We start from the raw sequence: 16,987 nt of genomic DNA on the forward strand, positions 1-16,987 counted from the left end.
GCACGTGTGAACTGTCATCACATCTCTGGTGGAAGAGAGTAAAACTTCTACTGGGTTGCCAGATGGGTAGGCTTTAACACTTGTAATTCTCCCACAGCACTGGACCAATTAGTTGCATCTAGGACAGCAACTCATTCGTTCGTCTTAGCAGAACTGGCATGAAAGAATGTAAGAATACGGGAATTTTGCAGAGTGCACAGACACCGTTGCTTTCCCTCCTCCCCAGCCTTGCAAGGAACACACATGATCAATCTCTTAAAAATTAAGACTGGGGTGATTTATTAATCCTGTTAAGAACTCTGATACAAAGCACAGTAAAAGGCCACAGACCAGTAAATAAAATGTGGCTTTTGGCCACTTTACAAATGCTGCTACAGTACTACCAGTTAAACAGATTCACTCTCACACCAGTTCAAACAACAAGTAGTTCAACTGGCAAAGGAAAGTTCCGATCACTTCTCAGTTTAAAAAGTTTAATAAAGCTTTATGTGTTTGCTGGTTTAAATGCTACCAATTTCCAGAAGGGTATTTATAATTAAGTAAAGGGAGATCTAAAGAACATTATTAGGTTTGGAAGGCAAGACTGTGTTCCTAGGCCGTAGGAAACGCTTCTGAATGTAAAAGAATGCAAGAGTAGCAGACTGTATTATAGGCCTTGAGTTACTTAAATTTATACAGATTAGCATGATCTGTAAATATACAATATAAACAACTGTACATACATGGCATATAGCTTTGTTCTCCAAAACAGTAGGCAACTTTATTTTTTAGCTTAAGACACCTTTGCCTGCCAAAACAAAAAGGCACATCTGAACAAGATGCATGCTAAATACTAGGGATTCTCTCAGTTAACTGAGTTAGGTAGTCCTTGCTTACACTTTGTCAAAGTAATAGTGCATTTTGAGATCTCCATTTCAATACTCAATTCATTTTTTCTTTTTCTTTTTTTACATCTTCAGCAGCAAATCAATGGAACTTAAGACACCGCGTCAAAAAATCTGAGAACAGTAGCTGTCGTTCACAAACCTCCATGCTCGCACGAAGTGACAAGGTGAGGTTTAAAACCAGTAACACTGTACATCCTCTGCTTGGGCAGCAAGTCCACTGTTCTTTTGAGGAAAAAAAAAAGAAGGAAAAATAAAAAAAAGGCCACTAGTGCTCAAATTTGAAAAATTTCACAAACGCACCTTTTTGGCTCAGTGCAATGAACTGATGTCAGTTTTCAATTCTTTTAGTGTCGTTTACAGTGCAAAATATATACTCTTTATACTGGCATAACTGTCGGCACTGAGAATCTGAGGCAAGGCAATGCTACTGACCACCTGAGGGTAAGGCTGTAGAGGAGCAGACACAGGCTAGAGTGCGTATTCTTACTTTTCCAATTTAACCTCTTTTGGTTTTGGTTTTATTTATTTCTTTATTTTGATCAGTAGCAATTTTATAAGAGCATTATTTCTGAAAGTACTAAAATACACTGCCTTTCTGAATAAATAAAAAAAAAGGAACTTTACAAATACTATTCCAGTGTCAATGACTAATATGGCTAAGGTCATTGAGGAGTTTCTGCATTTTCTAGCAAAGACAGTCTGTGCAAAGGAGGATGGGAAATCTCCCTTTTGTAAGTCTTTGGTGGCAGTTTTGGTAACTGAGGGCTTGAGTTCTGCCGCGGTGGGACTGGGGGAGCAGGAGGATGGCTGAGGCTGTTGTGGCTTGAGCTGAGCACATAGCAACGGCGCAGTATTCTGGGAGAGGGTGTGCTTGGAGGAGTGTTTGGAGAGTTTGGGCACGTGCTGGCTTCCCTCAACCAGTCTGGGTCTCTGTGGAAGCGTCCTCCTGGCGGTGGCTGAAGATTGAAGGGACAGTTTATGAAGTGCTCCGGAGGCCGAAGCGGCACTGGTGGAGGGGTGTCAGGAAGCGGGTCCCGGGGAGGTGGCGGCGGGGGGCTGTGCAACGGTTGGTCAAATGAACTATTGTAAGCGGGAACTCGAGGCTGTATCTTTGGAGGGGGAGGCTGCCTAGGTGGAATGGCAGGAGGATCGTCATCAGATTTTGAGCCTCCCTAAAATGTACAAAGCAAAAAAGATTACAACTAGCCTTCAGATTTCTTATCCAGAACCAGTTCTAACAGATGCAAACGAAGCGACAGTTTAGAGTGAAGTCACTGGTTTGTAAGATAAAACCGTGACAGTCTGACAGCACTGACTGCTAGATTATTTTATTATTTAATTATTACTAGCTTAATGGTAAAGGTTTCTCTCTAGATTAAAAAGTCTCCCACGTGTACACAGACAAAACTCATAAGTGTGTCCAAACATAGTTTGCTCACCAGTATTTTGCTTTTAAGTACATCAAAGGGTATTTTGCTGTTTTATCTCAGTCCAAAATATTACATATTCTGAGTAGTCCTGCAGTATTTTAAAATTGTAATGAAGTGACCCAAGATCTATTACAACTTTGTGCTAAGAAGTGGGACTAACAAGGGTGAGCATCTGCAGTGACTGAAGATTAACAGAATAATTAAGATTGTTATACTGCATCTAAAAAATGTGTCTGGGTTAACTTAATCAATACAGTTGTTTTGCGACCCAGTATTTTTATCGGTAGGTTTGCTATCAAGATGATTTCAATAGGGAAAAAATACCTTAGAGTTCAAAGTGTCCTGATCAAACTTTTTGCGTGGTGGAAGTGGAGGAGGAACCAGAAATTCATCACTGAGCTTATGTAAACTACTCCACGAACTGAAGAAAGATTCTGCAGGGATGAAGACAGTTTCAGGCACGGCACAAAGCGGTGAAGAAAGCACACTCAAAGCAAGCTAGACACAAGCTAACAAACAATCTTTGTGCTCAGTGGCATCACGAACTGTTCATTGCAGCTGAAGGAAATTATTTCACCATCCACTTTTTATAATCATACGTTCTATTTGACAAAGGAGACTTTATCTGAAGAACAGAATATAGTCATCAGCAGGTAATCAGCAATGTTGAAAGATGGAGCCTAGATAAAAGAAGGAATATAGCGAGCGCACCAACATCGTTTCATTTGCAAGCTTCTATATATATATCACGAAGTATTTGCTGTTCAAGTGGAGATAGGTGGTGGTGCCTATATTTTGGATACGTTTAAACTGAATATCAATCTGAATCGTATGCTTTTTCGGCCAACAACTAATTACAGGTTCACATTTGGGATTTACAGGGTTGCTTATGGAATATAACAGTAGTAGGGCTGTGCTCTCTCAACACAAAAACGCTATAGACAAAACGGTACATGTGATTCCCACCACCCCACCTTTCATTTTCTAAACGTTTCCAGGCCTTTTCCTGTTTGAGGAGAAAGGGTCATTTAAAAAGATTCAGGAAAAAGATGAAATGTTTCGCATTTAAATCTAATGTTAGCTCTTGCTGTAACTTTTGTTTGTTCACCCATCTGCATGTTGCAGATAAATGGAAAGAAATCTGATGTATGCTCTGTTCCCCATTTGGGACTCTGTATTGCAATGGAAAAAGGGAACTGGTAGTATTAATGAGGAAGTAGAAAGGAAGTTGACCGTAGCTAGAAGCATTTTCCCAGCTGCATTTCAGACTCTGATTATTAACAGCACAGTAACATATTGCTACGTGTGGGATTGACAGTGCCTCTCCCTCCCTGATAGCAGAACAAATACTTGCAATAAATCTTAGTACTAGTCACTGTCCTATCTAATTGCTTTACCTGTATAATTTGCCTTACTGATTAGCGCTGCAGAAAATCCCAAACAGGAAAGCATCCATATTACCTGTCGGGAACTAACCTGAGGAGCCTTTAACTTTTCTGCATTATACTACTGTATAGTTTACCTACAACATGTGCAAACAGTTTCTATGTACCAGTATCTTATTAATTTTTCATCCCTCTCTTACAGAGAATGTCATTACTATCAGGCACTTGTGACAGGTTTAGAAAACAATAATGAAATACTTGGGAGTTCGAATACTCACTTGACTGCGGCAAAAAGACAGGTGCGAAGATGCTATTGCTACCTATTAAAATGAAAAATGGGTTAGAGGAGCACTTTCGGACTCAAACCTCTCACTTCATATGTTTATACAAGATCTAAAACAGTGTCAGACTCCAGTTTATCTTTAAAATATATCTGGCTATTTCTGAAATTCATTGCTGACCTCGGCTGAGTTCTATCACCTTCTCCCTCCTTTCCATATGCGACTGCTTTCATTTATATAGTTCAGCATTACCCATTTTTTCCATTACGTGGCTTAGCCTGTGTCTGTTTCTCTCTTAGCCCCAAAGGGCACTTTAAGCCCAAAAGCTTGTCCAACATCTCTCTCAATTATACAGTTGGGCCAACAAAAGATACCACAAAAAAGCCCTTGGTTTCTATTACCTAAGTATTTTTAAGCTAGAACATCTGACTTATTGCTGAGAATGTGTTGGTTTTTAAAAAAGTAGTAAGGGGTTGTAGCTCAAAGATACACTAAATGCCATAAACTCAGGACATTACCAATGACATTTGGTCATGAACATTAACTACTCCTTTATCTTTGGGGAATGTCTACGCTGCAGCAGCAGAGTTGGGTCTCGCTGTTGGGGCAGTGAGCCCTGTTCCTACTGAGCAGGTGCGAGGTGGTGAGGACACCCTCGGGACGCACCAGATGCAGCTCTTGAGCACACCAGCAGGCCAAGACTTGAGCATGGTGCTAGAGGTGCCCCCAGTCTCCTCTTCCAGGGCTGAAGCATGTAGAGCAAGAGCAGGTGGTCAGGGTTTGTTGCCCCAGCTGTGACAATGAGCTTTTTGCTCCTACAGTGCAGATATATCCTTAAGTCACTCCTCACCTGTAGGCTTGAGACCTTCACAGCAGCCACATGAAACCCTAGCTGTCCTTTCACCCGAACCCAAGGGACACAGCAGACTCTTCTGCCACTTGCACCCCCGAACGTGACACAGAACCTTGCAACTGCCCCAACCAACAGCACCGCAAGCTTTTCTTCCAAGATGAGAGACTTGCTCACACGTTAGAAAAAGAACTTGGAAGACTGTTTAAGCAGCAAAAATGACGGCACATGTCGTAACATCCTTTTGTTCCCTTTCTAAGCAGATTGTGGGTTCCCAAACTGTACAAATGGTGATACAGGAGCTTGATAGTCTAGCCACTGATGTCACAATTTTTTTTTTAAAGGTGGCGTGAGAAACAAAAACAATTTAGCAGCAGACAACGGGGTGGAATTAGCAATAAAAATGCACTGCATACATACCACAAGAGCTGTTGAGATCAGGTTCTAAAAACACACTAAATTCTGAAGAAGCCGATACCGGTGGAGTAGATGGTGTATTTGGAGAAGTTGGTGCAGACACTGTTGACTCATGCTCTGCTTCAGTAATTCTACTGAAACTTATCTTACTTGGTTCCCTTTCAAGTGGGGTAGGATGGCCTCGTAAGGTGCCAGAGGTGGAGCCATGTCTGCCGGTATTGGGCCTTATTCCAGGAGACTTCAGAGTGTATGTTGTTTTTCTAGGCTAGAGAAAGGAAATGTGATTAATCAGGGCAAACAGTTGTACACTGACAATAACAGCAAAAATGCCAAGCCACTAGTCCACATTTACAAAAAGGAACCAAATACAGCATCCTAACAGTATTTATTTAATCTAGATGATTTTATAATGGCTCTATGTAGATGATCTGTCACTATGTATAACCACCTGCTCCTTAGGGTTTATTATATTAGCAGCTCCTTGAGTGGTAATCGAGGAATATGTTAACAATAGGGTCAAATAGAAGCGAGTAAGGGAAAGTGAACTCAGTGACAGAATAGTCCAGCTCAGACAGACAAACTTCTTTTGCAAATGGGGCACTACAGGTGAGAGGATTCAGGCTTGCACACTTCATACACTTTGCAGTGTGTGTCATCTCTCTTCTCTGACCCACATTTTTCAGTCTTATACAGCAACGCTCTACATTGGAGTCTGTCTCAAGTGCTAGACTCCTGGACCTCGTGCGTGATGTTACAGGATCACAGGAAAGTAGGGCTGAAAGGGGCCATGTGAGGTCATGCAGTCCAGCCCCCTGCTCAGGCTAGGATCATCCCTGGTTCATTCTCCTCCAGATGTCTCTTGGTGACAACCCTACAGCTCCACGGGGGTCTTCTATGTGGGCTTTATTTTATCTGCAACTCACCTAGAGAGTCTGATGTGCAAAAAAACCCAACCAAAAACCCACCCATGTCCAACCCAAAGCAGGTGCCAGGGATTGTGGGTCATTTCCATGCATGGCACATTGGCCCTCAACACCCCACTGCTGGATAACCTATTGCTATACAAAATAAGAAGGATTTGACAGATGCAGTGTTGCACAGAATTAAGGGGGTTTTGCTTTGCTTTGTTTTTAACAGAATTATGAAACTCTGCACTGCTCAAGAAGTCTTCTCCAATCATTCTGAAAATGTATTAGTGGAGTTTCAGACACAAGTATTGATCGGAACAAGCTACGGAACTGAAAGCTGCATTCTCGTGGCATCTGTTTTAGAGATCAGTTAGAAAAAGATAGGTCTGGGCTACTGGGGGCAGTCACAAACATCTCCTGGTACAGATGGCATGATATGCTCCTATTGCTTGTACCACAGAAATGTATCGTGGCAACTTCTTCATGCATGGATCCAAGAGTGTCAATCACTAATTGATATCCTCTGTGTTCTTAAACTACTCGTTACGTTGGTGTCAGCCATCCCAGATCACTCAGCTAGTTCTGAAAGAATCTTTCACTTGAAAAACATACTGGGTACATCTGCATGTTTATTGACACGCCATAATTATAGCGCATTAAGTTTAGTACCTATAATTAGAGGTACTAATTTAATGCGCCGTAATCAGCACTACTGTGCAGTAGTGCCGGCGCACGCTTTTTCGTGACACTAACGGACAGTATACCAATTCTACTGCAGATTAGCGCATTAGCATGGTTTTTGCCAGACGTGCTAATGCGCAGTAGAATTAGGCTACTGCACCTTCAGCATCTTGTGTCAATGTGCCCATTGATTCGGAATAATCAGCATTCACACAACAGACAGATTCCTGAAGAAAATGATTGTAAGATCTTTTCTGATTCTCTTTTAGATCAGGAGCATCGGCACACTCACTCCTAGGAGAAAAAAAATTATTTAAACTGCTTTACAGCCCTCTTACTCCAAAGATGTGCAAAAAACATTTCCGACTGCAAGGAGGTACAGAAGCAACAATGACACAGCAGCAAGTTCTCTACCAGGCAAAATATCAGCATAAAAATCATTCCACGCTCTGGCAGCTGTTTCTTTTAAACGACTAACATAGTAACAATATCTGGTTTCACAAAAGACTGACTGTACCTCACTCGGTTGTATGGTATATTTCGATTTTTGCAAATACTTGAAACAATAAAGAGAACTTTAGCTGCGAAATTATGTTTTAGGAAAATATTTCTTTGATCAAAGTAAAATACAGCAACTAACGTTGGCTCCAAAGGGCTTTCCCCCCTTCAGTCATATGCCATTTTTTTGCAGTGCCTTCAATTTAAATCATGTTATTACATAGCAGTAAGACTGGAATGTTATTGAAGCCATGATGGTCCAGGAAAGGATTTGATGCAAGGGTTTTTTGTGAAATCTTTTATTGGACAAACTATATAGTTGGTTGAGAAATTGATAGAATCATCGAATCATTTGACAAGCTTTCGGGCACAAAGCACTCTTCTTCAGATGTGGAGAAGTGGATAGCACAAACGCATGTGTATTACTCCACATAAAAATGAAAATATTCTGCTTCAAGGAATGGAGGACAGCTATAAAATGATGGCAATTGTAAACAAAACAAAGTACCGTGATGTCCTTTTTAAATCCATGGTGCATCCACACCTTGAATACTTTGCCTAGTTCTTGTCCACCCCCTCCCCCCCAAAAAGAATATAGCTAGAAAAGGTCCAGAGAAGGGCAACAAGGAAGATCAGTAGTATGCTTTCTTATAAGGCCAAGCCTATTCAGTTTAAAGACACTTGAGGGGGGACATGATAAGGGTTTACCAAAATACTAAATGGCGATGAGAAAGTAGATAGGGATTTTTTATTTATTATCTCCCTCAATAGAGGAGCTAGGGGTCACAAAATGAAATGAGTAGGTAGTAAGCTTAAAACTAACCAAGGAAAGTTCATTTTCACCCAGCGTGTCACTGAAGGGTGGAACTCATGGCCACCAGATATTGTGGAAGTCCCAGATTCAAAAAGGGGCTGGTCAAATTCTCGGAGAAAAGGAGCATTAGCAGCTATTGAGCATGAGAGTTAAGGATACAGCCTCCAAATCAGAATTTCCTAGACCTTAAACGCTTGAGGCTGCGAGTAGGAGGCACAGTGGGGAAAAAGCCCTGGTTGCACCCTGTTCTCTCTCCCTTTCGGCATCCACGCTCTGCCCGGGTGACACAGGGGCCTAGGCAGGATGGACCTATGGTCTGACCCAGTAAATGGCAGTTTTTATGTTCATTCGGAGTGCCTATAAGAAAAAAAGAAGTGCAGTAGAACATCTAATGTAACCAGTGGAAGAACAAGACCATCCGAGAAGGAAAGAGGTTATTACCTCCGGAGCACAGGGAGATTGGTCAAGGTAGCATTTAGACTGTAATGAGCCATATAGCCTTCAAACCACCCCCAAACCTGGCCCAACTCACCAGAAGCACACTCCCCTCTGATCAGCAAATATCAAAATGGGACACATGCCTGCCTTAACAACAGATGCAAAACCTGTAAAGGCATCTCCTCTATTACCACAATCCATGCTGCCCCACAATGAAATGGTCAAACTGTGGACCCTACACACGCCTGTTACAGAAAGTCTCTCTCATCCAGTGCACCCAACACCATCATGGAAACAATTTGAGTAAAACTAGATAAACACTATGCACTGGAATAAACTCCCACAGAAAATAAGATAGATGCACATGAACACCAGTAGGTAGTGATCTATTTACATATAAAACAAAAGCACGTGTGTTGCTCCATCTACTATTTAGCTCAAGTTGTCTGCTTCTCCCCCATAGATTTCATAGACATTAGGGCTGGAAGGGACCTCGGAAGATCATCGAGTCCAGCCCCCCGCCCAAAGGGCAGGAAGTCAGCTGGGGTCCCAGCAAGATAAGCATCCAATTTACTCTTGAAGGTGTTCAATGTAGGCGCTTGAACCACCTCCGGTGGCAGGCTGTTCCAGACCTTGGGGGCTCTGACAGTAAAAAAAAGTCTTCCTTATGTCCAGCCTGAAACGGTCTTGCAGGAGTTTATAACCATTCAACCTCGTCATCCCTTGGGGCGCTCTGGTGAACAAATGTTCCCCCAGATACTGGTGGTCACCCCTGATAAACTTATAGGTGGCCACCAGATCACCCCTGAGCCTGCACTTTTCCAGGCTAAAGAGCCCCATGGCTCTTAGCCTGTCGTCATAAGGTCTGTTTTCCTGACCTCTGATCACGCGCGTGGCTCTTCTCTGGACTCTCTCAAGCTTCTCCACATCCTTTTTGAATTGTGGAGCCCCAAACTGGACGCAGTACTCCAGCTGCGGCCTCACCAAGGCCACGTATAAGGGGAGAATGACGTCCCAGGATTTGCTTGAGAAGCATCTCTGGATGCAAGCCAGCATTTTGGTCACTTTACTAGCCGCAGCATCGCATTGCAGTCTCATGTTCATCTTGTGGTCAATGATGACCCCAAGTCTCTTTCTTCCACAGTGCTAGCCAGCCTGTAGCATTGCCGAGCTTATAAGGATGCTGAAGGTTTTTCCTCCCAAGGTGGAGAACTTTGTATTTTTCAGTGTTAAACACCATCAGGTTCTCGTCTGCCCACTTGCTGAGCCTGTCCAGGTCAGCCTGGTTCGCTTCTGACTCCAATGTCCACATCATTAATACATTTTCAGGTTCCAGACCCGAAGAAGGGTATTTTGTGCCTGAAAGCTTGTCAAACCTCTCTCCCAACTATATAATATAGTTGGCCCAATAAAAGACATCACCAAAATATCCTTACCTCTTAGAATATATGATAAGAGAAAAATGATATGATATCAACTTCAGTTTTAATACTATCTACTCCCAGTTTTTACTGCAAAATACAACTGGCCTATCAATAAGCCAAGAGGGTTTTAGTACCTAAAATTACACCATCTAAAACAACAGAACCGTTTTTAAATAACAGATGTCTTCCAAGAAAACCTACCTGCAAAAGGAGAACTGTGATTCTAATGGAAGTTTTCAGGATTTACTGATGTTACTAAAGTAATTAGCAGATTTAAAACAAACTTAGAACTTACAAATTTAGGTGGCTGTCTGCAGTTCCGAGGTTCAATTTCTAATGATTTGTTGAACAAGTAATCTGTAAATTCTTTTTCTGATGCATTGCCCATCGGGTTGAGATTTTCAAAGAACTTCTAAAATGAGGTAAACCAGTTTCAGTAAACAAATCTATACACACAGACATGCAGGTATAAAATTGTTCAGTGCAATCCCAATATTTCATTGGCTACCATCTAACTATTATGCCACTCAAATTTACAGCGGGAAAAATTCAACACAAGCCCCGATAGAAACAATGTAAGAAACATGCATGTTAAAGGTAACAAGAGATTAAGGGCCTGAAAAAAAAATTAAATTGAACAAACTGAGTTGCTTAAAATGGAACCAGATTCTTGAAACCACTTTTACTGAGTACTTATTAAGTATCATTTTTTTTAACCATAGCAGCTAAGGGCCAGCCAAGAATGCGGCCCCTTTGTGCTAGGCACTGTGACCACACAATCAGACAACTTTGCCGCAAATAGTTTCTAGACCAAACAGAAAAGAGAGGTGCATTGTGGCAGATGGGGCAGAAGACCCCAGCAGAGGAAATACATGGTGGCAAATGTCCTGTTAGTGCCCTGACTTTTGGTAAGAGAATTAACTTAGAAGGGGATCAGTTAAATGGGGGAAAAGGAAAGGGAAGGAGGGGTGAGAAGGGCAGGACTGCAAACATGGGGGTGTGAGGGACAGGTACAGAATGGAGTCACAGTGAAGAGAATGAGAGAAAAGGAAAATGGATAGAGTCGTGGCTAAGTTCACACCAAAACTTAACGTTGTCGCCTAGATCTCCCAGTTCCCCAGTTCTCAACCCACATTTTTTTTTTTTTTTTTTTTTACAAATCTGACTTGTGCAAAGGGCACAGAATAACTATGCCTCTGTCTTTTCTTGGCTTAGTTTCAAAATATTGCCATTCTCCTCGCTGTAACTTTAAATTGGAATTTTTTTTTCCTTAGACTTGTCCTCGAGAATTCAAGAGCATGCTACAAATACTGGTTTTCAATACAGTACATTTTAGAGGCAGCTCAAACTGGGCTCTGTATTCCATGGGAGGGTGCATGATCCATTATTAAACAGATTTTTAATGCATTAATACATTTTCAGATCTCTTCTCCATCTCATTCTTTTTGCAGCCTAGTGTTTTATTGCTTCTTGACTGCTGCTGTAAACTGAGCAGAAGTGCTTACTAAGCTGGCTTAGGTCTTTTTTCTCCCGGAGCTGTTCACTAATGTAAAACCCCAGAAGGCACATATGGGTATCTGAAGTTCTTACTCTCCACGAGCATTATCTTACGTTTGCAAAGGGATTTCATTTGGCATCATGTTGACAATATACCTACCTTGCTTTAAATTCTTCAGGATTCTCTAATCTTTGGCTAACCTAAACAACTGTCAGCTACAAATCCTACTAGGTAACTATCAGTACCCTTTGCAATTTGGGAATATAATAAATGATAGTCTTGGGCAGAACCCAGGTTAAAAAAAGCCCTATTTTTTAAGGTTTTATGGAGCTGAAAGATGACCATTTATTCCTACTCATATTTTTTCTATTCTTAACTAGCTTCAATCCATAACCAACTCATCCTATGGGTGTTCAGCCTGTTCAGTAGGTTTTTGTCAGCATGCACTTTAATGGTTCAAATACACTGGATAAAAACAAAGGATTGATGCTAGATCAGAGGCATGTTTTTCCTCGATACAAACTGTTGGTTTGTCATCATATCATTCTGGTGTTTTATAATTGACAGCTATTCTTAATTCCTCCCACACTAAACACATCCACTCATTCCCAGAGTGCTTGTGAAATGTAACAGCGAAAGCAAGCAGTATCTGCTGCGGAGTAGTGACTGAATCAGTCATAAATCTAACACAATGAACTACGGAGGGATTTGGAATTTGTGCATGTTTGAAGAGGTCTGATTATCATTTGCAGTTATTCTGCTATGAAGGCGGTTCCTCCCTCACACCTGCTCTTACCACAGCCAGAATAATTACAGTGAGTATAGATTATACGACATGTTTGCATTATATGCCTAGTAACACATAAGCACACATTCATAAACATAAGCATATTGCAATTCTTCTTTGATTACCCGTATTTCTGGCTCTATCCGTAAACAGTAAGGCTGGTTTTGATACTGCTGAATTTCTCCTGTAATTTCAGCTACTTTTCTTCTCTTACTAAAATTGATTAGCTCTTTCCCTTGTCTTTTAAGGAAGTCAGGATTCCCTTCTTCTGTCTTCAAAATATTTGTAAGATATATTCCTAATTAAAAAAAAAAAAGACAATTTTCACATTTCAGCCCAACACCCATTTTCATTCTTGCTGACAAATGACAACAAAAGAGCTCTATGCATAGAAGTCAAGGAAGTTTTTTCCTTTAATGCACCAGTGCTGAATTCACCAGCAACAGCAACGGGGCTGTACCTTCTGCCCAGAAGTACGATGTCACCTCAATAATATATTATTATAGTGAGGTCAGGAGTTCAGAGATCACATCTCCAGCATGCAGTAAAGGGATGATGTCAAGGAAAACAAAAAGGGAGATGAAATTCAAACTTTAAGAGAAATCCTATTTTCTTTAACTGAAGTTTGCACACGTAGGGTAATACTCAATAACTTCTTTGTAAAGCAAAGATGAAACATTTAAATAAAATATTGCCAAGGAATATTAGCATATTTAATAGGTAAAAACATTCAGTAAAAGTAGCAGTTGTTACTGTAGTTTTTTCAAAACTATTCTTGAAAATGCAAAATTCCTAAGATGTGCCAAAAGAAGGCAGAAACATTTTCACCCCTAACCTGTAACTGGAAATACTGCTGGAGTTAAGTACCCACAAACATTACAAGCCCATGAACCCAAGAGGGAGGTGCAGGCTGAGAACAATCCCTTGGCAGAGGACAACATAGAAGAGGGGTGTCAAACACAGTCCACAGGCCGGATCCAGCCCACGCTGCTGCTCGATGCAGTGTGGCTGGGCGCAGTGGCCTGCTGCAGAATAATAACTGGAGGCAGAAGGACAAGCAAAGACTGACACAGCCCATTGCCCTCTGGTCATTTCACCAGCTACCACTACTGCAACTAACTCCCCGGGCACTGACCCCCACTACATGCCCTGTGCTGGAAGTGCCACTGCGGCAGAAGGTGCACGGTGGTAGTAGCTCCAGCTGCATCAGGGGGCAGACAGTGGTGGCAGCTTCCTCATGCCCTGTGGTCTGGACCCGGGTCAGGGCACAAAGTAAGTCTGATACCCCTCACATAAAACCTCAGACAAGTTCAACAGATGTAATCAGAAAAGAAATTCAGTATGCAGGACCTTAACTCGGGCCCTGTGGTACTACTTACCAAAGAAAGGCACACAGGGTGGATTGATTGACTTGAGTTTAGCTAGGTATTTTTTAAAGTGATCTTGGCTGAGTTCTACTGCTTCATCCAACATTTTCTTTTTTCTCTCCTGTAATGCCTAATTTATAAAACAGAAAAAACAATGTGCATCTTTTGTGCGGGACGGCTAAGAAAAACAAGTTATCCTCGTACCCCTTGCGTCCAGAGTCGAATAAAAACTTGGTTTCACGATATGAGCTTATGTTTTACAGGCTCCTCTGCACTACTACATCACATGCTTTATTCCATCAGTTAAAAACATAATCCCGATTTGTCTCGTACACATTTCAAAACTAAACACACTCATTATTTATCTAGAAGCAATACGTGTAAAAATATCTCTTTACACATTGTCGTCTGAATTTCAAGAGTCCTGTTTCATTGGTATCTCCTCGCAGCTTACTACAGACTAATTTTAGTTAAAACGTTGCACTTTGTGCCTGAACGCTTGTCCAGAATCCCTCCCAACTACAGAGCTGGTCCAATAAAAGATATCACCAAGCAACTATGAGCTCTTGTACTTTTTTCCTTTTGAAGTCAGTGCTGCTTAATTTCCAATAGTCCAAATGTTTTACTTGAAAATTGCTAAAGCTGGCTTCTGCCAGTCTGCTTATGCTGCCATACATTCAGAACAGGAGAGCTTAAAAATAAGCTTAACAGCACCCCAATTGAGAAACAGGGTCCTTAAAGCGAGCTTGCACCTTCCTGAATAAGGGCCTGGAACACAGCCTGTAAATGTCCAATTCTGTATGTGAACCCTTCAGATGAGCAACTAAGGAAGAAGGGATCACTTGGGATCACCTGTAGCTAGGGAGCAGGGGGAGGGGAGGGTACAGGACAGGGGACAAGCAGTGGCAATGAGGTTGTAGCTTCCAGTCCCAGCAACTAAAGGAAGAAGGGATCACCTGCCTTTGTGGCAGCGTGTCTTCCCCGTGCCCTAGCTGTAACCCTTCTCCTCCCAAAGGGAGTTCAAGGTATTTGTTTTCACCTATGAAGAGCTGGACTGTTTGAAACTTGCTTACCCAAGAGCTGCAATCTGTGGAGATCTGCAGTACCACTGCTCCCTCCACCCCTGCCATTTCAATAGAAAAGCTGCTGTCAGAGCATTTGCAGTGGCAAGTTCACAGCTCCGGGGTTCTCTTCCCTCCTATCCACTAGGGAACTGAACTAAGGCTACAAACTCATTTCACACAAGTCACTAGGCAGCCAGAAAATGACTGTGACATTCAACTAACCGGGCTGGAACAGAGCTAGCAAACAGGCGAATGCCTCGACAGCCCATTAAAAACCTGAACTTTTATGACAACGTTATCCGTGAGCATTTCACATTAGGCTTTTAAATAATGAGTATGTGCTTCTTGATGCAGGTCAGTTTAAGTATGATGCATGAGACTTACCTCAAATGTGTGATCTAGTCTGTACACTGACACAGAATTCATCGCACTGACTATCTCCAGCACACCATTGAAATTATTTAAATCTTGAAAAACTTGCAAGATCTCTATAATCCTACTTAACACAGCCACTCGCTCCTCAAAATTCTCTGTTTCCACTATGCACCTAATTAAAAAAAAAAGAAGCAGCAATTTTGGAAATGCTGGTACAGAAGGTTCACAGTTTACAAAGGCATTGAGATTAAGTTTTAGTCTCAACAAATGGAGAGGTCAAAATGAATACCATTACTCTAGATATTGCACTCTATTTGCACAGCCTTGGTTTTGTCTCAAGAGTCACAAGGACAAACTGCATGGACGGTGTAATTGCACACGTTGGATTAAGAAAGGAAAAGTGTGAAAAACTTTCAAATGGAGAAGTGAAAAGAAAAAAAATATTGGTGGATATGCACAGAAAGACTCTTGATGCTTTTCTTGAAATATGTCATTTACAACTGAAAAGAGGAAAGCAGCCTACTCAAGGGTTTTGGTTATGTCTCATGGAAGGCCAATCAGACCCTCTGTGCAGAAATACACAAGTTACTTGTACAGTACCTGGAGTTTTTTGAGATGTGTTGTCCCTCTATGTTGTATATGTACACCAGCTGCCTAAAACTAGAGATCTTTGCTAGCAGCATTTATCTGATCTGCATGCGAACCATACTGAGGATAATAAAGGGGGAAGTGGGACCGGTTCCTTCTCTGCTGGGGACTCCGCAGAACGTAGAGGAAACCGAAGCAGAAGGGAAGTGGGGGTAGTGGAACAAACAGAGCGACACCTCAAAACTCCAGCAACTGTATAGATAAGGACCTTCTTTCTTCAAGTACTTGTCCCTGCACACATTCAACAGTACATGAGAGTAGGTAGAATGGAACTGTGGGAAATGAAGAGTGAGAGACAGAGAAAAGAAACTCCTTATGCCCCTTAAAAATCACCCCGATTTTATATAAGCTCATACAATACAGTCAATTCCAAGGGTATGTTTAGGAGCGACTGCAGCCTGTGGAGACACAGCCAAGCTAGCTTTAAGTCAGCCCAATCAGGTACCAACAACAGTGGGGCCCAGCACGGCTTTCCAAGCCTGCCTGGGATCCTGAGTAAATGCTCGGGTGCTGGCTTGCACTAAAACCCAGGTTCCACTCTGTTAGGAGATTACTGGGGTAGGTCACAACTTTGACTGCAATGCAGACATATCCTAAGAAGTTAACTATATACCACTAGGAAGGGAAGATGCTAAAGCAAAAGTTACAGGCTACAGTGGCATCTAAGGGCAGGGGGGAAGGGACTGCTGGAGTGGTCCATCCTGTATTGCCATTTATTAACCCTCTATGTGGTTCACAAGCATAGCTAAAGTGTGTGCAGGGATCAGGTGAAAACTGCTGGCAAAAGTCTGGCATCGGGTACAAGGAGCACGCATGCAACCTACAGCAGCACGTGGCCTGCATCGTTACTGAAAGACAGCTGATTCAAACTTTAAGGCAACAGCAGAAAACCCAATCTTCAGTTCGATTCAAGACTGCTACGCTAACACCCCTTGCACTTACTTTTCAAACCACAGCGTAAGATTTGTAGTGTGACGAATCATTTTCAACAAATTTGGAGAGTTGATTTCTTTGTCTTCTTTAGTCCACACACTCCCTACAAGTTCAGAAGGCTGCACTGCTCTGTTAAAGAAAAAGCAGCATAGGGATGTTTAATAGCTTAATTCACGTGTTCCAGGTTTGGGTGGGGAGATTATTTCTGGCCCTAATGTGACTTGACATTTGATAAATAGAAGCCAACAGAATCCTCCATGAGAGAGTTATTCGAGGCAGCCTTGAGACTGACAGATCAGTAC

The 16,987-nt window shown here is 41.9% G+C and overlaps 1 protein-coding gene across 2 annotated transcripts in view; it reads right to left on the reverse strand.

The window, feature by feature from the left end:
- Positions 1-255: 255 nt before the first annotated feature.
- Positions 256-16,987, reverse strand: part of SOS2 (SOS Ras/Rho guanine nucleotide exchange factor 2) — a 75,015-nt gene continuing 58,283 nt past the window's right edge. Inside the window, exons 15-23 of one of the 2 annotated variants that reach the window (XM_059723382.1) lie at positions 16,695-16,814; positions 15,114-15,276; positions 13,678-13,795; positions 12,424-12,596; positions 10,309-10,425; positions 5,254-5,515; positions 3,981-4,022; positions 2,642-2,751; positions 256-1,109 (exon numbers count right to left, since the gene is read on the reverse strand). In XM_059723382.1, coding sequence (XP_059579365.1) covers positions 1,059-1,109; positions 2,642-2,751; positions 3,981-4,022; positions 5,254-5,515; positions 10,309-10,425; positions 12,424-12,596; positions 13,678-13,795; positions 15,114-15,276; positions 16,695-16,814 — 1,156 coding nt within the window. In that variant the 3' untranslated portion in view covers positions 256-1,058. Of the gene's footprint in view, positions 2,060-2,641; positions 2,752-3,980; positions 4,023-5,253; positions 5,516-10,308; positions 10,426-12,423; positions 12,597-13,677; positions 13,796-15,113; positions 15,277-16,694; positions 16,815-16,987 lie in introns of both variants that reach the window. The other variant, XM_059723381.1, reaches the window with a different exon arrangement.

This window comes from Alligator mississippiensis, chromosome 2 (genome assembly GCF_030867095.1).
Source record: "Alligator mississippiensis isolate rAllMis1 chromosome 2, rAllMis1, whole genome shotgun sequence".
Lineage (NCBI taxonomy): Eukaryota > Metazoa > Chordata > Crocodylia > Alligatoridae > Alligator > Alligator mississippiensis.